The 27761-nt window shown below is 40.8% G+C and overlaps 1 protein-coding gene across 1 annotated transcript; it reads left to right on the top strand.

The window, feature by feature from the left end:
* The first annotated feature begins 9674 nt into the window (after window positions 1-9674).
* SAYSD1 (SAYSVFN motif domain containing 1) lies at window positions 9675-27161 on the top strand. Its single transcript, XM_069073614.1, has 2 exons — window positions 9675-10017; window positions 26351-27161. The coding sequence occupies exons 1-2, from the start codon at window positions 9859-9861 to the stop codon at window positions 26684-26686; spliced, it is 495 nt and encodes a 164-aa protein (XP_068929715.1). The 5' UTR covers window positions 9675-9858; the 3' UTR covers window positions 26687-27161.
* The last annotated feature ends 600 nt before the right edge of the window (window positions 27162-27761 follow it).

Below are 27761 nucleotides of genomic sequence, written 5' to 3'. Positions count from 1 at the left end.
TTAAAAATATCACACATGCCAGCATTGAGCCACCAGAGATTCCATTTATATTCAGAAATATGGATATATGGGATAATGCCCATTTGGGGGATAAATAATATAAATAAGTAAGCAATGGTACTCTTGAGAAGCAGCTGAGATGGTGAGATCTCTCTGTCTCTTTTTCCAAAAATGATCAAGGAAACCGAGTAAAGGCAGTAGCCTACTAATCCTCACTTAAAGGGTCACTGTCCTTTAGTTGTATCCTGATAGAAACCTGGAGTAAAAGGAAGTTGGGACCTGGCATCTGACGTTGGATGACACATCACTGCTTGACCCTGCCTCCCTACTTTCTTCTTGTGTGGTACATAAGCAAGATGAAAGATCCGACTTCTCTTTCCCACAAGTCCCAAGGCTAAGTTCAAAATGATGCTGCCAAACTTGGGACTTGAGAGAGTCTATTTGGCTATTTCCAGAGACTAATATCTTTACGGCAATGCTTTCTAGGCAGCAGCCTGGGAGGAGAGGAGTTACACAAGAAAGGCACAGACACTGCAGACAATGATGATTGGTACTTTTTAGCCTTATCTGTGTGCAGCATCATTAGCAACAACAAAAGACAACCAGAGAAAGAAATGTATCCTATTATACTAGTGGAATATATTATCTAGAAAAATGTCCTGGAATGATAATGTCTCAAGGAACTTCTCTTTCCCCTCAGTTTCCTTTGCTGTAAATTGAAGAAGTATGTTAAATAGGCTTCCAGTTTTATGAAAATATAAGGCAGGGGGAGGAGAAAACAGTTGAGGTATTCACTCCTCAAGCCCTAATCTTCTCTGACTGGGGTCTTCCCATATGGAGCTAAGTGTGTGCCCTGGCCCCTCTGAAGGTCCTATGATTGGGCCATTGCCAATAACTTGTGTGTTGGACATTTATCGAAAGGCATGAGCGACCAACCAGGGCCCTTAGTTAATCCTTTGATTCCTTTGATGGTGGTGGTGGTGGGCAAAGGGGAGGGGTGTGTGTGAAAGAGAATTGGCCACTGAGGAGTAAGAGCTACCAACTTAAAAGAAAAAAATAACTTCTGCTCACTCTCTCTCTTTCTCTCTGTCTCCCTGTCTTTGTCTATGTCTCTCTCTGTCTCTGTCTCTGTCTCTCTTTTTCTGTCTTCTTTGAGTGTGATGGATCTCTTTGGGTTCTCCCTCAGAGTCTTGAGATAACGTGGCAAGGAGTTTCTTTCCTCACTTCAGTTCCCTCTAGCAGTTGCTGATACATGGCAACAAGAATATATATTTGTCTAAAGGGGACTAGGAATGAGCTCCTTGGGTTCTTGGGTGACTTCTGCTTTGCATTTCTTTCCCTGACCAAAAAGCATTTCTGGGATGGATATTTCCAGCCTTGGTGGCTACCTTGTGAGCTCAAGAGTCATTGAGAGATTCAGGTACTGGCTGCAATAGGTTTCTGCATCTGCATCTCTTTTCAGAGGAGAATGAACACAAAGCCGTGTTCTGGATCTCCAGAAGTTATGGACCTTGAGTCAGTTGCTCAAGCACTACAGAAGAACCAACATGAAGATAAAATGCCTGTTGGGTTAATCCCACGGAGTATTTCTTGTTTAATTGTCAATTTTTTTTGTTTGTTTCAGGACTCCTTTATACTCTTATAACTTATTGAAGATGCCCTCCCCTCTACCCCAAATAAAGAGGTTTTGTTCATGTGAGTTTTAGCCAGAAGTGTGTATTAGAGGCACTTTCTTCTGGCTTGTGAGAGCCAGTGGGGTAGAGAGGTGTGGTCAATTTTACTTAGGTGCATTTTAGCTCTCAAACATTTTATCTAGCCTATATAGTGTGTGTATATACATGTACATTTATACACATACATAGACACACACATAAATAAACCAAGATGGATGGATATGAAGTAACCTGAGGATGACTAGATCAGGGGGTTCTTTGAGTTTTCAGTCACATCAGTGAAAGAAGTTCAACCCCAGGGAAGAATTCCAGAGCTAAGTGGACCACCTACCCCACTCCCCCGTCCTAACTTCCCACTCCTCTGGGAGAAGGACATGGTCTCAGGTAATCTTATCTCCAGGGTGTTGTTGCAGTTGAGGAAAGGACATAACATCAGGGCAGATGCCAAGGCATCTCAGGTAGATGAATGTCTAGAGCAGTACTACTGCCTGATGGGTCCTTTTGGATCTACCTAGGTCCATAGCTCAGTAAAGCAAGTAAAAAGAGATAGCTCATAGGATATGATGAATGTACCCCCAGACTGGGGGCTTGTTCTAACAGGGCAATGACACCTACTTGAGACCCAGATTAAATGAGTGTAAAAGGATACTCAGAAGTCTCGGCACATACAGTTTAGTACCAGGAGGAGTTGAAAAATCTTTGGTTGGAGGGCTTTTGCATCTCAGGTGCTGTGAATTAGTAGGTAAAGAGCTGCCTGTGTCTGTGTTACAATTCATCATATATAATTAACGATGATTTGTAACTGCATAGGTTTCCCTGTTAATCATGTTTTGTTGGTATTGTTCAAATAATTTTTAAAAAGTTTGATTTCTGTGGGTCACCTGGCAGTAGTGTACAACTGAATAGGGACTTGGACCCAGAAGTAACATGAGGCCCCCTAAGAATGGGGTGGATAAGAGATTACTACCTACCTCCCAGGGTTGTTCTAAGTATCAAATGATATAATATTTGTAACGTGCCTAGCAAACAAATGCATATTTAATTAATGAGTGCATATTTCCTTCCTTTAACATTAGCAAATACTATCTTGGTCTCTTCTATATCATTTCTTTCCCAGACCCAATGCCAATGTTCTTCTAAAGTCCCATACCCTAAGCAGTCCCATTCTTCTTTCTCAGCTCAAAATCTGCTATGAAAGAATCTCCAAAAAATCTCTTATGAAAGTGTCTCCTTTACAGAGCTGTGAGGCTATGGGTACAGAATACTGAATATAATAAGTTTTTTGATATGTGATTGGTTTGGGGAAATTATTTTCCCTCTACCCCATCACACATACCCCACCCCCAATCTAAATAGGAAGATTTCTAAGATTAGGGGAAAGAACAAGGATTTATTGGAAATACAGGTAATGTAAAAAACAAAAGATGTTATTTTATTATGAGACTTATTTGTGGTTATGTGGTTAGTTTTGCAGAAATATTTTTCTTTTTTCTTTTGTTAAAATGGAAAGCTCTTTGTGAGGAGAAGAAAAGGATTAACTGGGAATTACAGGTGATATAAAAACAAAAGGTGTAAATAAATTTTATGGTTGAAAATTGCCTTCTGGGAGTCATGGAATCATGAAATCTTTGAATGGGAGAAAGAGACCTTGGAGATCAAGGGACAAGCCTGAACATGTCACTTCCCTGCTCAAAAAACTTTGCCTAGGATAAAATGCAAACTCCTCAGCATGAATTTTAAGGCCCTTCATTCACAATCTGGCTACAATTATCTTTGGAGCTTTATTTCATACTACTTTCCTCTTTGTACTCTATGTTTCCAGCCAAAACTGAGTTTCTACCTGCTCCCCAAACAACATTCCTCTTCCCATCTCTGTGGGAAATACCGCTCTATGCATTTGCAAAAACCGTGCTCCATGCCTGGCGTGGACTTCTTCCTCATGGCTGTGATACTTCCTCAGCAGGCTGTGGTGAGACTAAATTAAGGATTTAATGCATGAAAGTGCTTTGCAAACTTTAGAGCCAAATTGGTAGCTTAAAACTGCTCTGACACTTTTGGGACATCCTATATCTGTGAATGTATATTTTAAACAAAGGAGAGGAGAATATACGCATTTCAAAATAATATAACAGGGTAAGGTAATTAAGTCTAGATAAAGGAAATCTGCCTAGTTCTAGATTGGCGTGGTACTGCAGCTTATATCAGTTGTTACTAATCACAGCTTCTCAGAAACCCTATCATCATTCTTTAAGGTTCTCAGTGTAGGTACCTGATATGGTAGGCTCTTGTCTAGTTCCTTGAACTGAACTGAATCCAGTCTAATTTCCTATTAACTGCAGAAATTTCTTCTTCATCCTTGACAGGATGAGAAGAAGAAAATACCCTTGAAGGAAGAAAATAAACATTATGTATTTACTACATATGCCTGGCACTGTGCTAAGTGTTGTGCATACAAAAACAAGCAAAAAAAATTGAAAAGTTCCTGTTCTCAAGGAGCTTAGGGGCAAGAAAAGACACAAAAGAGAGCTAAAAAGGGTGGCTAAAGGAGAGAGAAGGGAGTAGGAAATTAATATATCCAAGGTAGGTGTATGGTTTTGAAATCCAGAAGCCAGGACCAGGACCAGAAAGGGATGAAGATCAGCCTGGGTCCCCACAAAATGGAGGCTCCAAGAAGGAACTTACCAATGAGAGAAGGGAGTAGATCTTACAGAGGGATATTCATTCCAAGTTGAGAAGGCTTCAGGCATAGTTGGATGTTCCTGAGCAAAGAGACCCCTAGGCACTGAGGGAAGTTCCAGGGTAAGGCAGGGGCATGGTTTTGAAGTCTGGAAGCCAGGGAATAGGGGCCAGGAAGAGAAATGATTGGTTATCCATTCTCTATTTAAATACTTCCAGAAACACACTGCAATTTTTATTAAGGTGACTCATTTTGTTGGATTGCTCAGTTAAGAATTTTTTCCTCATATTGAGCTGAAATCTGCCTTACTGAAATGCCCATCAATTAATTGGCCCTAGTCCTGCCCTCTGAGGTAGAATACAGATTGACCACATCCTCCTTTCTGATCCTCCATCAAAGACAGTCTTGATCTCCACTTTGCCCTTTCTCCCCTCCACTGTTAGGATAGGATCTTAGTACTTTAAAGGGGAGTGTTGTTTGTCCTTTGTTTTCAAAGGGTTTTCGAAGAGGACCAATGACATCAAGGGTGATCTCTTGACTTGCAAGTTACTTGAATTTAAGTGAGGCAGTTGCACAGTCATCAGCCTCACTCTCTTCCTGAGTCCAGCATCAAGACAAAAGTCAGGACAACTGTGGATGGCCCAGGATTCAGTGACTTTGGCATTAAATGTTAATAAATCCAACCCCCTAAGTTTGTTTTTACAAATGAGAATACAGAGGCTCATAATTTATATTTACAATAGTGCCATTTGCAAAATTGGTTCTTTATCTAGTACAGAAGAATGAGGCAACTATTGCTGGGATTCAAAGGGGCTCAAGATGCCTTGTTCTGTACCTAGTCATATGATTTGTGTACCAGGTTCATAGCTTCCAGGTTTCCTGAAATAGAGGGATTGGTCTATCAAGGACTTTACCTTCCTCCCTATCACCCACCCTTCACTTCAGATTCTGAAGAAAATTTACTACTTATGGAGTTGCTAATTATAGAAATGGTTAGGGTCTCAGAGTCTAGGGTTTCCCCAGCAAGAGGAAAAAGTGAAAATAAGTTACAGAATGTATGAATGTGAATCAGATACAGAACTGGTCATTTATTCCTACATAGAAACAAGAATAAGCATTAAAGAATCATAGAATGATTATAACAGAATCCAGTAAATTATCATTACTTGTACAGTCAGTTGGGAGGCTAATACTTAAGACTATTGTGTGCTAATGAATGTTTATCAACCAGCTCTCAGAAGAAACACCATGCACAGAAAACTTTTCAATTTAATCTGCATTATTATTTTCTCCAACACTTTATTAAGTTTAGACAATCATCAGAATAAAAAATCAAGTTCTGATTTGTAGCATTTGCCCATTTCTGAAGTGTACATACTCATTGAAAACTTAACAATTAGCTCTCTTGGGAGGCAAATCAAACTGGCTTCAGCATGCCCTTGCTTCCCTTTGCTGAGGTACTGTGATGCCTCCTCAGAGCCATCTGAATCCTGAGTCCAACGATCTGGTCTATATGGTAAGTAAGTGATGACAAATCTTTTCAGTTCATAGTGGTCCTCGATATAAAATGGTAGTAATAAGCAGGTACAGCATCAGGAACAAGGCCACAGCATGGAAGATGACATTTCTATCACACTCAATTCTTCATCACCCATCAGGGTCATCTGTAGTAAAGTGCCTAAGAGGTCATAAGCTTTCTGTATGCAACATTTCCCATGATTTTAGTTAACTCAGAGGCATTGCTACTTGCTTAGTGTCCTCTGCCCCACTCTTCAAAATCTTCTACTTCCTGGGAACCACATTAGGGAGATGATACCAAATATTTGTTTCCTAGAGGCCTATGAGGAGGAGCCATACCCCCCAGCCTCCAACATGGCTAAATGAGGACTCTCCTTCCCCTTGATACACTGACTCAGAATTACCACCAAGTCAGTCTAGGAGATCAACTTTTTTCCAAGTAAATACACATTTAACACAGTTATATAATGACAGTTTCACTTCTCCCATGCTGTTATAACAGAAAGGAAGTCACCTAGTAATAGTACCATCCTTTGATCTCTTAAGTCTTTTCTGGGGAGGAGGAATTGCTCAAATCAGTAAAGACCTTGAGGCCCAGGCAACTATGCTGGGAAGGAATAATGAAATGTCCTAAAGCAATCCATTCTTATCAGGTAAATCTTCCTGGAGATTGGATTTAAAAGAAAGCACTAGACCATAGAGCTCCACTTCTTCCTAGGGTGGCATTGGTTCATCACAGATATGGCTGTTGAGAGGTTGTACTTCTGACCTGGGTAGCTCACTCCATGACAGTTGCTGACTAGCAAAGTTAAGACCTTTTGCTCTAACATAGAATAAGTAGGCCATTTTGGAGACAGATTGAGGGTCATTTGGATTACATGGGTACTATGACTGGCACAAGGAGCCCAGCTGGGAAGAAATAATTATCTAATTCATCCTTTGTTAGAGAAAACATATATAGTCCTGCACCCAGTCCAACATGACATCACTGTCCCAATATCCAAATTGGCAATGGTCCCACTTCCCAACCTCTGCTATTCTTGTAACAGCTTCAACCTGGTAGTTTGACTCATCAACAAGCATTTCATGACTCTAGTAGGTGCCAACACACTCCACAAACAACCATATGTAGTGGATTTCATTGTCAAAATTCCTCTGCTGGTCCTGACCCCAAAGGTGAGTGTACCTTCAATTGTCCAGTCCTGTTTTTTCTAGGCCCTAGAGCACTTGGCCAGACCCATGGCCACTGCAGGCATTAGTAAAGATAAAGACCTTTTCTTCCCTGTCCTTCAAGGCTCTTTCAAATCAAATCTATACCACTTGGAGCTCAATCCAGTGAGAGGAAGTCTTTCCAAGAACAAGGTATCCTCTTGATTAGTGGGTTACCAGATTAGATGCTTTGCTACTAAAATTCAGTTACCTGTGTCTCATGAAGAGTGGAAGTCATTGATAAACCAACAAGATGACATTTCTCACAATGTCAGGTAACCTTGTAGTTGGTTTATTTTTTTTGGGGGGGGGCGCAATATTGGGCTAGCAGAGAAGAGAGAGTTTCTAAGGTCTAAAGTGGCGGCTTCAATCTTTGGCATAATTGTATCTGGTTTGTGGAGCACACTACTGACACAGAAGCAATTTGGGCAAGCATAATTTTGAATGTACCATTTCCACTTAGCAATAGAAGCTTCTTGTGCCTAACTCATATCCATTGCACCACCTAGCTGCCCTTTACTCCTTATTAATAAGTCAACCACAGGATAGAATTGAAAAGCATTGGTTGGGTAATGTTACCCTTTCCTACTCATCCTGGGTCTGGGCTACCTTGTCTGCAACATTGATGAGGTCAGAAGAAGCTACATTGATGGGCATGATGACTTTTAGACCCCTGTAATTCACTGCAAGCAACAGGCAAATGACATCTGCCTTCCTCACAGGCCACTCAGGGTTATTTAAGAGGAGCTGGTTTCATTCTCCTGTCTTATGACTCATATGTAGAGAAATTTCTAGGTTGGAGGTTTCCCACTGGAGAAGGCCTATCAGTTCCTACCCCAATCATCAGAACTTTTTTCACTTGTTCTATTAACTAATGATTTCTTCCTTTGTTTTTAACAGTTTATAAGCAATGGTAAGGAGTGAACCTGACTCATGTGGTACAGTTAGTTCAGGTTTCAGGTGCTGAACAAAATGAGTCACTCCTGGGTCATTCAACAGTTAACAACTTAGCCATATCATAAAAAGAATATTCAAAACAAGGACACAATTATCTTGGGCAGATTTTCTCCTTGTCCCATATGGAAACTTATCTGGTCAGCAGGGTAGGATGTGGTGACTGCCATGGCCATGGAGCATTCCCAAAGTCTGAAGGACCCCAGTCCACATGGTGAGTCAGATAATTACGGCTAGAGGCTACCGGGAAGCTGCATCAAGGCAGGTGCATTAGCCCCCTGACCCAAGCAGGTGTCAGGGACAGCGTTTTTACCTTTGGGAGGAAAACTAGTCTAGCTCATGTCATGGGGAGAGAGGTGAACCCTAGTTAGATAGTGGTCCTATAACAACATGTGTTCTCGATTTTTTTTTCCCAGTTCCATAAATCAAAGTCCTTTTTCTCTGCTACATTAAATGTTGATTGTCCTCTTTATGGAAGAGGTTGGGTTTAGTACAAACTTGTCTGTATGCTCTGTCTCCATTAGGCCAAATATATATATAGCCAAATGCAAAAGCAGAAGGTATATACATACATACACATTTGCGTATATATATACACAATATAGGTAGATACCTATATATGTATGTGCATATGCGTGTATATGTATGTGTGTATATCTATGTCTGTATATATGTACATGTACATATACAGATATACATACATATACACACATACATATATCTATATATCTCTATATATCTTCCCCTGCAAAGAAAGAGACTGTCTTTTGGGGCTTCAGATCAAGACTTGTGGGTCAGGACAAATGATTATTTTTCAGATTAATCAACAAGTATTTATCAAGAATTTATTATGTATCAGGCACTAAATTAAATGATGGGGAATACAATTAAAAATAAAAAATAATCCCTGCCCTCGAGGAACTTAAATTCAAATGGGAGATTGTGGTGGTGGGAGGGTGCACTTTTTGGGATTTTTAAATCTTCTATTACTTTTGGTATGTGCGTGAAAGTAGAAATTAGTTAACATATGCATGGAAAATCACAGTCTTGATATGCTATCATTAAGTTTCATAGCTGGCTGAGTGAATCCAGGAAATAAACTATATTTAGTAGCACAGGCAGCTAGCTCAGCTAATGGAAAAGCATCATTTTATATAGGTCCAGAATGGAGGCAGGGCATGAAATCCCTAGTCTGGATTTAATTCCACAGATTCATTACTAGCAGTGGGACTGTAGGCAAGTTCATTTTTCTGTCTTGGTCTCCATTTCCTTAGCTGTCCAATGCAGGGTGATCCCTGGGGTCCCTCCCAATTCTAATGTATATTCTGTGAATTCAACAAAGATTTATTTTAAACTCTATCTCAGAAGAGAGAAGCCTGACTTTTTGAAATTTACAATCTAAAACACAAATGTGTCATATAGCATCGTCAGTTCTATATGAAGTCCGAGGGTGATATTCGGTTTGGGAATTACAGGTCTGAACACTTGAGGAAACTAAAGACTGGTAAGTCTAAAAATTTCCAAGCTCACTGGAAGGACTGGGTTTCGAAGTTAGGTTCTTTGACTAGACTGGGAGCACGCATCTCAAGGTACCACGTGACCTTTAAAAGCCTGGTTTAGAATTCCTTCGAGCCTACGGCTTTCGCTAGCTCCCTCTGCGCATGCGCAGGGCTGTTTACGCGCCTGAAAGTTGTATCAGTGAGTCGGCACGGAGGGTGGAAAAGGGGGGGGGGGTCTAAGAGTAAGTGGCGCGCGTGCACGAGCCCCAAGCGAGGTCACGAGGTCGCCAGGAGGCCACTCGCGCTAACCTGACAAGGGGAACGCTCCATGGAGCAACGATTAGCGGCGTTCCGGGCCTCCCGGAAGCGAGCCGAGCTAGAGGGAAGGCCCAGTGGCTGGGGTAGGAGAGGAAAAGCACCAGGAGAAGACGTGGCAACGCCCCCAACGCCGTCCCAGGCGCAGGAAGCCTCGGGCGGTGGAGCCAAGGTGAGACTGTGACACAACGGAGGGAAGCCCCGCCCCCCCATGACGCCAATATATGCTCCGCCCTCTTTGGGGAGGGTGGCTCCGCCCCTTCCTCGTGATTGGTGTAGACGTCCCCGCCCCTGTCCAGAGGACGGTGCCACGTTAACTTGGAAGGAACAGATGTGTCCTGCTGCAGCTGGTGACTATAATAAGGCCAGATCTAGATCATTTTTCCCATGTGGACCTTGTGGTGCTGGGCCTTGCCATGTTCAGCCCTTGGCTGTGCACCCAGCACTGGAAATTGAAGTGACTCCTCTTTTTCACTCCTTTGTAGGGGAGGTATCCATCCCGATGCCAAAGAATAGAGAGGGAAATGGGAGTTGGGGGGTTTTCCTCTTACAGGCTGGTCGTTATGTTTAAGATTAGTTTAAAGTGACATTCAGACCACCTTTAGGGTGCTTGGCTTAAAAATGTGTGAGCTGCAAACTCAACCAATGGAAGATGATAAAATAGTGTCATTAAAGTAACGAATGGGGCAGCCGGGTAGTACAGAGGAGAGATCAGGGGGCCTGGAGTCAGGAGAACCTGAGTTCAGATTTGGCATTAGATCCTTCTCAACAGTTTGACCCTAGGCACTTAACCTTCTGTGTGCCACACTTTCCTCATTGTAAAATGGGGATAATGATATCACCTACCTCCCAGGAAAGATAATTGTAAATCACTTAGCACAGTTCCTGGCACATAATAAGCACTACATAAATGTTAGCTGTTATTATTATTAGACTTTATTTGATCCCTGTTCAAGACAAATCCATTTCAGAAGGACCTTGAGCACTCTCACCCAACCCTCTCATTTTGCAAAAAACCTGCATCTCTAAGAGATTTAATGATGTACCTCTGGTCACACAGTTAATAAATACGTGGCAGAGCCAGCATTCTAACCAGGGTCTGCTGATATAAAGGCTGTTGTTTCTTCTAAAATAATCTGCGTTAGAGACAGGATTTAGGTATTCCAAAACTCTTCACTGTCAAGGAGCAGCCAGTGAATGCTGTGTGCTTCCATGACTTTTAAGCCAAAATTACAGTGCAGTGACTTCATGGGGGGATGAAGGGGGCGGGGAGGAGCCCAGTGTTTTGAATTATCAGCATTTTATATAGCTCTCTAAAACTTGACAAAGCAATTTTCTTCACAACCACCTTGTATAGTGTAAGTATAACCATTTCTCCCTGCACCCCTACCCTCCATTCTCCCAAGGTAAAGTTTCCTTGGTGAAAATCAATTAAATAATACCACCAGTGTTGTGGATGGACTTTGAGTCAAACCATTCCATTTATGTTCTCTATTAGTAAATATTTGTTAGATACCTACTATATGCCAGGCACTGTGCTAAATTCTGGGCTCACAAAAAGGCGAAACACAATCCCTGCCCTTCAAGGACCTTACAATCTAATGGGTGAGACAGCATGCAAACATAAAATAAGGTATATATAGGATAAATAGGAGATAATTAACAGAGGGAATAACAGGTAAATAACAGGTACTGGAATTAATAGGAGTTGGGGAAAGCTTCCCATAGAAGGTGGGATTTTAGTTGGGAATTAAAGGAAACCAAGAGTGTTCCAAACATGGGGGCCAGCCAGAGAAAAATCCTGGAACCGAGAGATTTGGAATATCTTGTTCATGGAACAGCCAGAAGGCCAGTGTCACTGGTTTGAAGAGTATGTGTTGGAGAATAAGGTGTAAGAAGACTAGAAAGGAGGGAGGGAACTGGGTTACAAAAGGTTTCGAACACCAAGCAGAGGATTTTCTATTTGATCTGGGAGGTGAAAGGAAGTATATTGGAGAGGCTGAGATTGACATGGTCAGACCTGCCCTTTAGGAAAATCATTTTAGTGGCTGAATGGAGGATGGATTGGAATGAGGAGAGACTTGAGGCAGGCTGACACTCCAGCATCCTGTTGCAGTAGTCCAGGCATGAGATGGTGAAGGCCTGCACTAGAGTATCAAGCCAGAGGAAGAAGGTGAAATTGACAGGTGGTCTTAACAGATTGGGTATGGAGTAGGAGATTAGGGTGAGAAATAATGAGGAGTGGAGGGGCTGACACCTACGTTATGAGCCTGAGGGACTGGGAAGAGGAAAGATAATGAGTTCAGTTTTGGACATGTTGAGTTTAAAATGTCTACTGGATCTCCAGTTGATGTCTGAAAGGCAATGATGGGCAGTTAGGTATTAAAGTGGATAGAGTGCTAGACCAGGAGTTAGGAAGACTCAGTCTTCCTGAGTTAAAATTTGACCTCAAACACTTGCTAGCTGTGTGACCCTGGGCAAGTTACTTAACCCTGTATGCCTCAGTTTCCTCATCTGTAAAATGAGCTAGAGAAGGAAATGGCAAACCACTCTAGTATCTTTGCCAAGAAAACTCCAAACGGTGTCACAAAGAGTTGGACACGACTGAAAATGCCTAAACAACTACAGTAAAGACAATTGAAGAGGTGAGATTGAAGGTCAGCAGAGAGTTTGGGGCAGTAAAGGTAGGTTTGAGTATATCATCATCAGCATAGAGATGATAATTAAATCCATGGGAGCTGATGAGATCACCAAGTAAAGTCCTACTGAGGGAGAAGAGAAGGGGAGCTGAGGACTGAACCCTGAGGGACATCTATGTTAGAGGACATGATCTGGATGAGGATCCAGCAAAGGAAGCTGAGGAGGAGCAATAATCAAACATTGCTGAAAAATAAGGAAGTGTAATGTTTTATATTCAGAAGAACTCAAGGTTTGAGAGTGAGGCCTAAAAATTTACATTTTAAAAGCATCGAGGAACAAATGTACATTTCCCTTTTGTCTTTTAACAATGTTTTCCATGGTGTTAGACATACTTAGTATTGTAAAACGTCTGATTTTAGGGAAATATATATATATATATATATTTATCAAGGAGAACTTGAGGGAGCATTATTCAGTTTTTGACTGAGTATGACGTTTCAGAGTACTGCTTGTTCTATGTGAAATACAGAAAATAGCAAAAAAGGTTCAGCAGGGAATGGTCAAAACAATCTATTTTCCTCTTATGTTTTTTTTTCTAATTTTCTTTTGTGAAGTTTATTGTCGATTAGAGCTCTTTTTAGCAAGCAATTGCTTACAATTTCCTGAGTAATTTTGTTCTTGATCCTGCACAGTTGAAAACCAAACTTTTAATAGCACAATCAGCTCTTTGGCTGTGTGTCTTGTCGCCAAAGGATTATGAGATCATTCAGTCAGACAGATATAGAGACCCAACTCTGAAAAAGCCTCCATTATTAAAAACCCAAATACTGCTAGTGTGACACAAGAAGGAGCGGAAAATGCTAGTTATCAAGGTGGTCATTATTAGTGCTGCATTTTCCTAAGGGAATCTGTTCCTAATTCCTTTTCAGTGACTTATCTTTTGCTCTGGTGTGAAAATTCTCATTTAAATCTTTTTTTTCTAATTTACAATCCATCTCTATTTTACAATTTCCATAGAACACTGTAGCTTGTCACAGATTTCCTGAGCCTTCCTTTTGTAATTACTTCTTTTCAGTTAGTTATTGATATGAAGCATTCTACATTACTTTTTTTTTTAGCGAGTCCTAGATTATGTGAAGCAAAATTAGACTTAACAAAAAAGTAAAGCATTATTTCTCTCAGTGACAAGGCTAGCTGTGGAGGTGAAAAAACATGCAGTTTTATTCTTTGCACCTTCAGAAAACAGAGAATATAGAACTATCTTGAAAAACCTTGGGGTAGGAAAGTTATTAAATGTTTCATTGAGATTGATCATCATCTGTCTTTAAAATTGCTAAAAGGTAAGGTTTTTTTTTTTAATTTTCCTCTTCCTCTGCTTGGAATTATCTCATACTTACAGATCATCAATATTATTAATTAATGTATTATCTACCTTCTTTTTTTGATAAAAAGGGTAATTTTTATTATGTTTCCTTTTGGCTTATGATAGTGATGTATTTGATCCCACCTGCTATGTATTAGGGCTCTATACTAGATATTAATATGCTCCTTACCTTAGAAAGATTTATAATCTACTTGTGGAAAACAAACATCATGAAAAAGGTATAATGACACTTGAAGTAGCAAATAAATAGCAGAAGAGGACCTTAATTGGCATCTACAGGAGCTCCCTCAGCTTCCCTTCTCTCCTGGGGACTGACTCCTGAAGGTCCTCACCCCCAACTTCCTTTTTTTGCCTACAGCATGTTCTTTTCTCCATAGTCTACCATCACAGGACACAGGACATAGGATACAGGCTAGTGTCCCTGAGGCTGGCAAACCTTCTTCTTCTTCTTCTCCTCCTCCTCCTCCTCCTCCTCCTCCTTCTCCCTCTCCTTATTCTTCTTCTTCCTTCTTCCTTCTTCCTTCTTCCTTCTTCCTTCTTCTTCCTTCTTCTTTTCTTCTTCCCTTTTGGAGGGCAATTGGGGTTAAGTAACTTGACCAAGGTTACACAGCTAGTGTTTTTGTGTGGCTGTTGAGTGTCCGAGGTCAGAATTGAACTTGGGTCCTCCCGACTCTGGGGTGGGCGCTTTACTCACTGCTCCACCTAGCCACCCCACACCCCCTTCTTCTTTAATCCCCATGATTCAGTTTTCCCATACTGAGGTCAAACCCTCTTATTTCCATTCCTCATATTCTAATCTCTCCAGTTCAGTCCTTTCCCCTCGCCAGTCTTTTTTTTCTCCTCTTCCTCCTCATTCTGCTGTGCTCTTTGGACCACTGCTTCCCTCTCCCATCTTACCACTTCCTTCCCCCATCTTTAGGCATCTTATTTATATATTTCCATCTTCTTGAACTTAAAAGGAACTCATCCATCTCTGGAATGCACTTCCTACCTGTCTGTGAGGTACCTCATCATCAGTGTTGCACCTCTCTCATACACCTTACAGATTGGTCTAAAAGAGATTCCTTGTTCCCTGGCCGCTTCCAGGATATTTGCCAGCTGACATGATTCTTCAACTCCTCTTACTCCAAATCTTTGCTGCAGTAATCTGCTAACCATCAGGCCATACTCCTTCCTTTCTCAAGAAAGTCTGTATTTGAATTACATCTTTCCTTTCCACCTTAACCCCAGCTCTCATACCCAGTACCGTAACTTCATTATACACTTTAATGGTCCATTAAACACCCTGACCTCTTACTTCATTAACTTTCTCATCTGCTTTAACCTGCACCTTCTTCTCAGCTACGCCACTAGACTGGTCATTGTTACCTTCAAACTGTGCCAACTCCAGTATCTTGAACTCTTATATTGTCCTCTCTGATCGTAATTTTCTGTTTGCTCATTTCTCCCTAAACCTCACTCTTAAACCCTTCATTCTTATTGTGACTTCTGCAGGTCTCCCTGTTCATCATCCCTCCAGCCTCATTTTCTTCCCTTCACAGTTGTGACTCTGTGATTAACCATTTCAGCCATTCATTTTTTTCTCAACTCCTGAATATTTTGCCCCCTTCCATTGTTCACAGTCTGCTAGTCCCTAACTCTGAATCACCCCCAGCTTCTCCACTCCTTTTCCTACATTATTGAATACTGGCTGAAATCATACAGTTAGACTGATTAGGTCCACTACAAGTTCATGGTATCTGATTTCAGCTGGGGCCTAACTACTGCATAGCAATCCCTTTATCCTTCTCTGATTAACTTTTTTTAAAAAAATATTTTGTTGTTGTCTTTTTACACCATAGGTACTTTCCAAAAAAAAACCCTCTCACCTCTCTCCTCACCTCTCCCCATCCCCCATCCTTGCATTATCATGAAGAAAGATTGACACGGTGATCCCATTTGACAATTTACGTAGCATTGTCCATCTCTCCTCTACTGAGTGTGCTTCATCTTTCATCCTTTGAAATGGCTGGTTATTGCATTTAATATGATTTCTTATGTCTTTTTGTACTTTTGGTTTATATTACTGTAGCCATTGTGTATGTTGTTCTGCCTCTGCTTTCTCTCAGTATCAGTTCATGTAGGTCTGGTTTCTTTGCTGGTTCTCCTTGTTTCTCTAAATTCCTCACTTTGTCATTTCTTCTGGTACAATATATTATGGTACATTAGATTTACCACAATTTGTGCCTCTCTTTCCCAACTGTTTTCAGTACTTTGCTGCTACAAAAGTTCTTGTATGATTTCTTTGCCTTTTACTTCCTCTGGCTACATACCTCATAAATAGAATCACTGGGTTTAAAGATACGAACAGTTTAGTGACCTCTCCTGCAGACCTCCTCATTTATCTTAGGCTGGAGAAGTGTCTTCCTCTGACCTTTTGTTGGCTCTACTACTCCAAAATTTTATTTAGAGCATTATTTTAAAATTGTTGGGAGGGAAGCGTTGGGAGAGTTCCACTGGGCCCTGCTTATAATCCGCCATCTTGGCTTCTGTCACTAGTGATCTATCTCTTAATTGCCAAATCTGGTGCTCTTTTCTCTCCTTCCTTCTTGGTCTATCTGCTGCATTTGACACCACTGAACGCCCCCTTCTCCTGGATCTTTTCTCTTCAGTAGGTATTTTCATGACACTGTCTCTTAGTTTTCCTCCTACCTGCCTGACTTTGTTCTTCTGCTACTTTTCTGATTCATCATCAATATCATACCCCCTTACTATGGTTGTATCCTGAGTCTCTGTCCTAGACTCCCTGCTTTCTCCATACTCTGTGTGTGGGGGGCTTCCTTAGCTCCTATGGGTTTATCAGCTCCATACACTTGGCTCTCAGATCTACATTTCCTGATTTATTTGTCCAGCTGTGTGACATATGTATCCTGAGGCCCCTGTGGAGTTAAAGCTCGCTTGATAGGCCTTTTCTTGGGTTCAGGGCCTGCTTGCTCCTAGAGGAAAGGAACAAGAGCTGGAGAGTGTGCCTTGGTCTTAAGTCTCTTCCTAGCTCTGGCCCTCGGACTGCTGAACAAGGCCAAGTCTGGCACCTGGGCCCTGACTCCTCCCACCTACTCGGGCCTGTCTTTTCCCTAAGCTTAATTAAGTCCTGAATCACCAGTTGCCTATTGGACATTTCAAACTGGATCTTGCAAATATATTTCAAACTTGACTGGTCTAAAACAGAGCTCAGAAACAATTTGTCTTTCCCCTAAAGTTTTGGATTTCTATTGAAGACACTACCATCCTTCTAATCTCTGAGGTTTTTAACCTCATCATTATCCTTGACTCCCCAATCTCTCTCACCTCACAAGTCTGGTCAGTTGCATTTACTCCTTCTCTCTGCTCACATAGCCATCATCCTTGTTCAGGCCTTTATCACCTCTTAACTACTCATCTCATTCCAGTTCATCTTCCACACAGCTATTGCAATGATTTTCTTCAAGTGCAGATGTCACTGTGGCACTGTCTCATTCAGCCAACTTCAGTAGCTCCCTATTGCCTCTAGGATAAAACAGAACTTTATCTTTCCAGCCTTATTATATATACTCTCCCCCACCCTCCCACTCTGCACTCCAGCCACAGCTAATGCACCATCTCTTGTCTCTGTGCCTTTGCATCATCTTCCATCCCTGGAATGCATGCTCTTACTCATAGAACCTTTCTTTTTCTTCCAGATACAACTCAAGCGTCATATCCTATATGTAACCTTTCCTGATCCCCTCTACTGCTGGCATCTTCCCTAACGACCTTGTAATTTACTGTTTTGTATTTGTTTGCATTTATTCTCTTTACAAATTTATCCAGTATATACTTACCCATGTACTTGTCTCTCTCATTAGAATGTAAGCTTCTTAAAAACAGAGACTGCTTCATTTGTATTTGTTTCTTCATCGCCTAGTACAGTACCTAGCACACAGTAGGTACTTATTAATAAATGCTTGTCAGTTGAGTAATTTTGTTCTCTAAAAAGTTTTTGGTCAATTGAAAAAATGAATACCATGTAGTTTGTTCAGTTTCAACTGTTCTCTCCTTAAAAATTTTATTTTTTATTACTTCCCTTATTTGAAAACCCACCAAGTTCTTCCCTTTGATTTTCATCTTGCTGATTCTTAGAAATTTGTTTTTTAGATAAAACCTACTTCATTTCAATCTTTCACCTTGACAAAATTTTTTATTAAATCAAGTATAGTGTATAGTATTGATAATAACTGTTTTAGACACTAACAACTGGTTGGCTTTTTCTTTCCTGGAATAAGTTCTTTGAGGCCAGTATTTTGAAATGTGAATGTTGTTATGTCTCCTGTCTCATTCACAAGTAAAGCAGCAGTATAACTTTAATCTTAGCATCAGAGCAGTTACTTTCAGCTTCCCCACAGATATTCTAAGGACATTTTTCATACTTAATGCTTCTCTAGAGAAGTTTCACGTTTTGAACATATTTTAGTGTCATAGATTTAGAGCTGGAAAGGAGATTCTAGGACAATGGCAACCTTCTGGTGTCCTCTAAGAGAAGATTCTAGTCTGGAAGTTAAAGTTGCATCTTGATTTGGGGGTGATAATGGTGGTCGTTCTGGATGTTGTGCAGTATGTTTAGACTTAGAGGTTTGATAAGTAAAAATAGCAATCTCTGGACTGGTAATTTTGTTCTTTTCCTATTATAAGAACTGCAAATGGCACGTGACAGGACCTGCATACCAGTACAGTTAGTAGTCTAACAGTAGCATAAGATATAGCAGAAGTGAGGGATCCAAGTCTTATCGTGATCACTTATTTTACAACCAAATTAGAGGCCATATGTTTACTTAACTAAAGGAGTAAAGTCCTGTCTCTGAACTTTTAAATTTAGCTCACCACATACATGTAAAAAATAGTTTGGATTATTGGTATACAAGACATATTGAGAATTTATGTAATGGGTTCCACCATTTACAGAGTGCAAAATATTTAGAAAAACAGGCTTAGAAACAGTAATAATGTTTACCAAAGAGCACCTGCTACAAGTGACAAAACAGTCTGCTACATATTGAGAGTTTCACTGCATGAATGAACACATGTGACCATGTCCCAGCTTGCCCTGCCACACAGCATAGTAACCAAGGCTTGAAGTTGTATACAAGAGTAAGCCAACCAATGACTTTTCACTATCTCCACCCCCCCATCCTCCTCAACCAAACCACACTTAACTACTTCCTAATATTGCACAATTTATAGCAAACTTAGCATCACTCAATAACAGTGGGTGATAGAGAAATTCCATTTCCATTTTGAATTTAGCAAAAAAATTAAAAAAAAAAAAGAAACTTCCATTTGACAAAATGTGTGTCGTGTTACCTTGTATTTACCTCTTTGTGCACATGTATTTTCCTAATAGAATGTAAGCACCTTGAGGGCAAGAACTATCTTATTTTGTATTTGACTTGGTATTTGCAACATTTATCACATATGCTTAAATGAATCTGTAATAATCTCATTGATGTAGATATTTCCTCCAATGAAGCAGGCTGCAACCCTTCCTTGTCTGCCCATTCTATTATTGTCTATATCCTAGAATAAGTTTGCCCCAATGTGATGGGGACCTTCTTTCTTCTTTCTGATATTGTTAGGATCCACTGGAACACACAGACTTTCCATTAATTTTCCTTTGCTTCTGCCACAGGACTTATGCCACATGACTTAATGATCACTTTTAAAGGTGACCTGTGCAAAGCAGAATTTCAGGAAAGATAATCTGACTGCTGTCAAAGATGGAAGACAGAGAGACCAGTCCTTGAAAAAGGAAGTGAGGACCTTGAAGTAGTAATAGGAAGTGAAATTGGACCAATGGGAGAGCCATTGTGAAGAAAGAATCACTGGGACTTGATGATTGATTAAATGTATGAAGAGAGAGAAAGGCTGCTCCGAAGGCTTTGAGTGTGGATGACTGGAAAAATATTGACAGAAATGGACACATTTGGAGGAAGAGAACTGGTTTTAGGGGAAGGATGTTATGTTTGGTCGTGAACGTTTGTTTGAGATAAGGTCAGGCCATCCAGGTAGATGCTGACAAACTGCATTTCAAGATAGCTAAACAACTCACCTTTTCATAGTGCTTTAAAGTGTAATACTCCCTCACACCCTGGGAAGCAGATAGTGCAAGTAAGTATTAATGCCATTTTATAGATGAGAAAACTGAAGGTCAGAGAGAACTTGTCCAGAGTAGGACAACTAGTAATTGTCAGAACGAGGATTTGAAACGAGGTCCTTCTGCCCTCAAGTCAAGTGTTATTTCCACTACACCAAGTACTTGGTACAGTGGTTGGAAATCTGGATTTGAGGTCAAGAAGAGCTGGGTTCCATTCATCTCTGGTGGATATGGCTATTACCCTGGACCAGTTACGTAACCTCTCAGTCCACAGGCAGTTCTCTAAGTCTTAAGCTGCAGGAGTTACTGATTTTTTATTCTGATAAGAGGAGGTTTCCTTACCAGGAGAAAATAACTAATCCAGTTAATACTATTACTAATTACATACCTGATCCACATCCCCTCCTTTCCCCTTCCCCCAGCAAAACAAAACTGTTTCAACTATTTTTTCAAACTTACCAGTTTCTGTTCAAGACAGTTCATGTTCCCATTTGACTAGGTTTATAACCTCAGAGTCATTTTGACCTCCATTCACTGCCAAATTCCTAGAAAAAAAAATGACCTATACTTCTTTCATTTTCTTAGTTTCTACTCATTTCTCAGTCTCTTGTAGTCTTGACTTTAAACCCAACCATTTAAGTGAAACTTTTCTCACCTAGGTTACCCTTTTTCTATTAACTACTAGATCTAATGGCTTTTTTCTCAACTATATTCCTTGACTTCTCTGCATCTTTGGATGCTGTTGACCACCTCTTTTTCCTGGATACTCTCTCCTCCTCTTACTTTCATGGCACTACTCTCTTCTGGTTCTCTTCCTTGTTAGTGGTCCTCAGTCTGCTTTAGTGGACCATTATCCATCTCTTCCCCACCTCCTTAGAGTGGGTATCCCCCAGACCTTAATCTGGCCCTATTTCTTTAAACTGTCCCTTGGTGATTTCATTTGCTGTCAGAAGTTCAAGTATCATTTTTTTTTTAAAGCAATTGAGGTTAAGTAACTTGCTCAAGGTTACAGGGCCAGGTGTTTCTGGGTGGGATGCTAAGTATCTGAGCCTGGATTCGATCCCCCAGGTCATCCCAAAACTGGGGCCAGTGCTCTTACTTACTGTGCTACCTGGCCGCCCCTGAAGTATCATTTCTATGAAGATGCATCTCAGGTCTGTGCTTCCAGGCATATATCATCAGCTACCAGCAAGACATCTCATCCTGTATGTCTCACACTCATTTCAAGCTAGACATTTCAAAATGGACTTCATTATCTTCCCAGTCCAAACCTGCTTATTTTCTAAACTCTCTATTTCCATTGAAAGCACAATTATCCTCTCCAGAAACTAAGTTCAAAAATCTTGGGGTTATTATTTTAAACTCTGTTCTTTCTGGTACATCCTTCCCCACTACATCCAGTTAGTTACCAGATCTTTACTATGTACACATCCCCTCGACCATATAGAACTTTCTCTTCACTCACATTCAGTTCCATTTCATATCTCTCAGACTACTGTAATAGTCTTTGAATATTTCTCCCTTCTTCTAATCTCTAACCTCTCCAATCCATACTCCACGCAGCAACCAAAATAAATCTTCCTCACTCACAGGTCTGGCCATGATGCTTTCATTCATTGACTTTTACTGACTTCTTTCTGTATGCTAAGGGATAAAATGCAAACTCTTCAGTTTGACTTTTAAAGTGCAGCGGCACACACTGGCTACAGCTTAACATTTTCTGACTTGTCATGTAATGTGAGTTTTTAGAACTCTACGTTCTAGCCAGCCTACTACCAAATTTCCTAAATTCATTACACCATTTTCCATTATGTACACTCAAGCCAGTCCTTCTCACCTCAACCTCCCCAAACCCCTATCTCCTTCCAGGGAGCAATGAGTGTTTTCCATTATCCCCTCTCCCCCTCCCCCCAGCCTGCCTCTCCTTTGTTAGAGCTTTCCTCCTCTTCACTTCACCTTATAAATCCTTAATTGAGTTTAACATTTGTGTGAGAGATAGCATGGCCTAGTCCTAAAGAGCTAGCCTTGGATTAGGAAGATCTGCCTCTGGCATATTAACTTATTTGTGTGACCACAGGCAGATTTCTTAACCTCTTAGTATATCTCCAGCTACTTTCTAAGACTAGAGGTGATCCACAAGTTGCTTGTCTGTATCAGCAAGTTCTTTGTACTCTGAATTCACAGAAATAGACTGAACAATATGCTAAGCCCTTTTTTGGTACATGTTATAAACCCTCCAGGAGCACATAAAGGACCTTGGAAACAAATGCTATTTACTTTTTGTCCTTAAATTCCCAGTGCCCAGATCAGCACTGAATGTTTTTGTTTAATTAAATTTGAGTGTGAAGTTTTGGGGGAGAAATTGAAGCTGCGTTAGGAGTAGCATGGTAAGCTCTGAGAATGGTTGAGTTCTTAGAAGGAAAGAATATGGGGGAAAAGAACAGCTCTTTGCTACCTCAAAAAAGTAGTTACAAATTTGGGGTATGTATGGGATCCTATGACCGGACGGTATAGGCTTCTTTTTATGTTTCTCTTTTGGTTACCATTATAAAGCTCGATCTTTACAATGCTTCAGGAAAGTTAATCAAATCAACAAATACTTATTTAATCTGTTATAATGATAGTGTACTTAGAAAAGTGTTTGCTGTTGATAAATTGCTTTCATATCCCATATAGTTCTCAGAGTGAGTTTGTGAGGTTGGTATGCACATCTCCATAGTAACGAATTATCCATCATTGAAGATTTTGTGTGTTGAACATAAACATATCCCTCAATTGATTGTCCATCTGTGTTCAGAGGCAGCTAGATGATGCAATGGATAGAGTTGGATCTAGATTCAGGAAGATTTGAGTCAAATCTGGCCTTAGACACTTACTAGCGGTGTGACCTTGAGCAAGTCACTTAATGGCTGTTTGCCTCAGTTTCCCCATCTATAAAAATGGGAATAATAGTAGCACCTGTCTCCCAGGGTTGTTGTGAGGATCAAATGAGAATTTTTGAAAAGGGTGTAACATAGTGCCTGACACATAGTATCAATCAGTAAATATTTATTAAGTACCCACAGTATGCCGGGCACTATATTAAGCCCTGGTGATAGAAAAAAGGACAAAAGACAGTCCCTTCCCTGAAGGAGCTTATACTCTAATGGGGGAGACAACATGCAAATAATATATACATATAATATGTACATACAAAGTAAGTTATATACAGAATTCAGAATAGATAGATGACTAACAGAAGATAGGTATTAGAATTAAGAGGGGTTGGGAAACGTTTCCTTTTTGTTTGGTTTTTTTTTTTGTTGTTTTGCCTTTTGGAGGGCAATTGGGGTTAAGTGACTTGCCCAAGGTCACACGGCTAGTGTGTCAAGTATCTGAGGCCCGATTTGAACTCAGGTCCTCCTGACTCCAGGGCTGGTGCTCTATTCACTGCGCCACCTACCTGCCGTAGAAAACATTTCCTGTAGAAGGTAGGCTTTTAGTTGGGACTCAAAGGAAGCCAGGGAGTTCAGTAATCAGAGCAGAGAAGGGAGAGGGTTCCAGGCATGGGGGCAGCCAGAGAAAGTGCCCAGAAACAAGAGAATGAGCATCTTGTTTGTGGAACAACCAGGAAGCCAGTGTCACTGGATCAAAGAGTAGATGTACAGGAATGAGGTGTAAGAAGACTGGAAAGACAGGAATGGGCTGGGCTATGGAGGGCTTTGAATGTCAGAACATTTGTTTTGTTTTGTTTTGTTCTTTGTTGTTTGGTTTTGGTTTTGGTTTTTTGTATCTTAGAGGCAATAAGAAGCCACTGGTTTATTGCTCAGATCTGCACTTTAGGAGAATTACTCTAGTAGATGAGTGGAGAAGGGGATTGAGTAGAGTGGGGAAACATTTGAGGCAGACAGATCCACCAGTAAGCCATTATAATAATCCAGTTAGGAGGTGATGAGGGCCTGTACCAGAGTGGTGGCAGTGTCAGAGAGAGAAGGGGATATATTGGAGCTGGCCTTAACAACAGCTGGGACGTGGGGGTGGGGGTGGGGAATAGAAATGAGTGAGGAATCCAGGATGATGTCTTGGTTTCAGGCCTGAGGGACTGGAAGGAAGAAAAAGGAGTAAGGGGTGGGAGTGGGTGAGATTATGAGTTTCTGTTTTGGACACACAGAGTTTAAGATCTCTACTGGATATCTAATGTGAGATGTCTGGGAGGCATTTGGAGATGTGACATCTGAGGTCAGTGGAGATTTGAGAATCATCAGCATAGAAATGGTAATTAAATCCTGATGAGATCACCAAGTGAAGTGATAGAGAAGGAGAAGACAAAGGGGCCCAGGACAGAACCCTGAAAGATACCTATGTTTGAAGGGTGTGATCCAGAGGAGGATCCAGCCAAAGAGACAGAGAAGAGCCTCGAGAGGCTTCTGAAAGCTTGATGAGAGTGATCAATAGCACTAGAGGCTACAGAGAGGCCAAGGACAATGACAGCTGAGAAATGGCCATTGACTTAGCAACTAAGGAATCATTGGTGACTTTGGGAAGAACGGTTTTTGTAGAATGATGAGGTCAGAAGCCAGAGTTAAGGTAGTGAGAGGAAATAAAGTTCAGGCACCTTTTGTAAATGGTCTTTTTGAGAAGTTTAACTACAAAGGACAGAAGAGAAAAGAAGATATTTAGCAGGGATGGAAGGATTAAGTGAGGGTTTTTTTTTTTCAGGATGGGGAGGGAACGTGATCATGTTTGTGTGGTGTTGTTCAGTTGTGTCTGACTCTTTGTGACCCTGTGGGTCATACTGTCCACGGGATTTTCTTGGCAAAGATACTGGAATGGTTTACCATTTCCTTTTCCAGTGGATTAAGACAAAAGGTTGAGTGACTTGCCCAAGTTCACAGATGGCTAGTAAGTGTTTGAGGCTGGATTTGAACTTAGGTCTCCCTGACTCCAGACTTAGTGCTCTTTCCACTAAGCCACCCAGCTGCCTAGCGGCCCTGTTTGTAGGCAGTGAGAAATGAGCCAGTAGACAGGGAGAGATTGAAAATAAGTGAAAGGGTGGGGATGACAGAGGGCAGTCTGCTGGAGGAGATGGCATGAAATGGGACCACTTGAACAAGTAGAGAGGTTAGCCATCGTATGGGATGGGGTGAAAGACGAAATAAAGGCAGAAGACATCTGAGGTATGAGAGATAAGGAAGAGGAGAAAAGAGGGAGCTCACAGTGAATGGCTTCAATTGTTTTCTGTAAAATATGAGACAAGGTTCTTTGCGGAGAGAGTATGGGGAGGGGGAGCCATGGGAGGTTTGAGGAGAGAAACGAAAAGTTTTGGAAGAGCCACTGTGGAGAGTGGAATAGTGAGTTGATGAGGGAGGTAGAGTAGGATTGCCTAGAAGCAATGAGGGCCCAATTGAGCTTGTATAACATAAATTTGTAGTGGACCCATTCAGAACATTTTGTGATTTTCTCCACCATCTTTCAGTAGCACATGTGTAGGAGCAAAGGAGATGAATGGTGGGAGTGATCCAAGGCTGAGGGTTGCCTGGGCATAATCAGTGATTATGATGAGAAGGCTTAGGGATTCAAGAAAGGGCAATGTAGAATTGAATTGGTTCACCAAGGGATCAAGATAGGGAGAAGAAGAGAAAGTGGCTAGTACAGGGGAGATGATCTGGAAGAGAATTGAGGGATGAAGGGATTGGAGGTCATGGTGCAGAAGCCAAGTAGGGTTTGGTAAGGGAAGGCAGAGGGAGAGGTGAAAAGCCAAAAGATTATGATCAAATAAGGGAATTTCAGAATTCTTGAACATAGAGATAGTACATTTGTGGGTTATGGCAAGGTGATATGACCACCATTCTGTGTGGCAGAAGTGGTGTGGAGGAATGATTCATGGGAGGTAAGTAGGTTGAGGGCCTGAATGAATAGTTAAGGTATTTGAGGGAGAATCAGTGTAAGGGTAGGAGTTGTCAAGGAGAAGAAAATTTTGATCCAGGTATCAAACTCATTGAGAAAGGAAAGGGAGTGACCTGGGGTTCTGTAGATAATAGCTACCAGGATTTTGATTGGGTGGTAGATATGAATAGTAGGCACTATATAACTACCAGTTATTGTGATGATAATGATAACATAAAGTTTTTATTGGGTCTTATACCACTAAATGCTGATCGATTTTGATTCAGCTGCAAAGAAGAAGTCATGAGTAGCAGACTTGAGCTATTTGAGGTTGATTTTTTTAGAGGCCAGGATGAGGAAATAGAAAACAATAAGCCAGCAACTTTTGGCAAGAAATGATAACTACCATTTTGGTTTTTGTTTGTCAGCTCCATTACCCTTTATTCTTATTTCTGTTTGATTATTTCCTAGGAAACATTTCAGACTCGAGGAAGTCTGCTACAGAATCCAACAGCTGTTTCTCCATCACGATGGGACCAATCTTTCCTCACTAATGTTACATTCTTGAAGGTGGCTCTTTGGTTGGTCTTACTGGGACTGTTTATAGAACTAGAGTTTGGCCTCGTTTACTTTGTTCTGTCCTTGTTTTATTGGATGTATGTCGGCACCCGTGGGCCTGGAGAAAAGAAGAAAGGAGAAAAAAGTGCTTACTCTGTATTCAACCCTGGCTGCGAATCCATCCAAGGAACCCTGACTGCGGAACAGTTTGAGCGAGAATTACAATTTCATCCCCTGGCTGTGAGATAGTTCTTGTTCTCCTCTTGTTTCCTGCCACTTTGGTGTCCTTGGATTACCTAGCCCCCTGAGCCTGCACTGGAATCAATATGCAGATACACTTTGTTCATGGTCCTTCATGAGTATCAACTTTTTGTTCTCTGAGCTGTCTCCCTTTATCCTTCTGTCCACCTCTTCTTTCCCATATCTGCTGTTGTAGTACCAATGTCTTTGTTTGCATTTCCCTTTTTAAATTTTCTTTTGATTTTTTTTTCTGAGTCACTAAAATCCAATATTGCAATTGATCTGGTGTCATTTCCAAAAATTACATCTTCAATAAAGACTTATTCTAATATTTACACAGGCTAATTTTAGAGGGATGGGATGAAAGTTGCATTGTAAAGTGTTTAACTTATTTGAAGTAATGACTCATTCCTTCATATGAAGTGCCTCATATTCAAAATCTTATCAGTCTGACAATAAATTCATATTTTCAGTGCTGTGAGAATCTTAGACATCTTTTAAAAAATATTTCATCCGCAAAGAGGTGAAAATTGTATTTTGCTTTTCTATTACTAATGGTATTGAATATCACAGAATGTTACAGATGGATGGGATCTAAGGAATTGTCTAGAGACCAGTGATTCTCAAACTTTTTGGCCTTTGGACCCCTTTTATTGTCCTAAAAATGATTGGAGGCCCACCAAGGAACTTTCGTTTATGTGGATCATGTCTATCAATATTTACTATATTAGAAATTAAAATGTCTTAGTATTATTCTAAAAATAGTTTTGATCTTGTGGACCCCCGAAAGATTCTTGTGTCACATGTTGAAAACCTCGGGTCTAGTTAACCCCTTTATGTTATAAATCAGGAAACTGAGACCCAAAGAAGGGACATGATTTCTTCAGGGTCATAAATAGAGGCAGGAATTAGATCTTCTGATTTTAAGACCATTGTTCTTTCTGCCATGGCACACTCTATTAGATCATGGCTAAGTCACTTCCCCATCTATACATCACTTTTCACATATTGCAAAAAGAAGGGAATTAGTAGTCTCTTTAGCAATTACCCACCATCCCAGGCAGAGCCACCCTTTACTTAATAA

Source organism: Petaurus breviceps, unplaced genomic scaffold (assembly GCF_028583685.1).
Source record: "Petaurus breviceps papuanus isolate PSGF00001 unplaced genomic scaffold, PetGlider_PUasm1.0 90865, whole genome shotgun sequence".
Lineage (NCBI taxonomy): Eukaryota > Metazoa > Chordata > Mammalia > Diprotodontia > Petauridae > Petaurus > Petaurus breviceps.
This window is presented reverse-complemented; position numbering and strand designations above follow the sequence as displayed.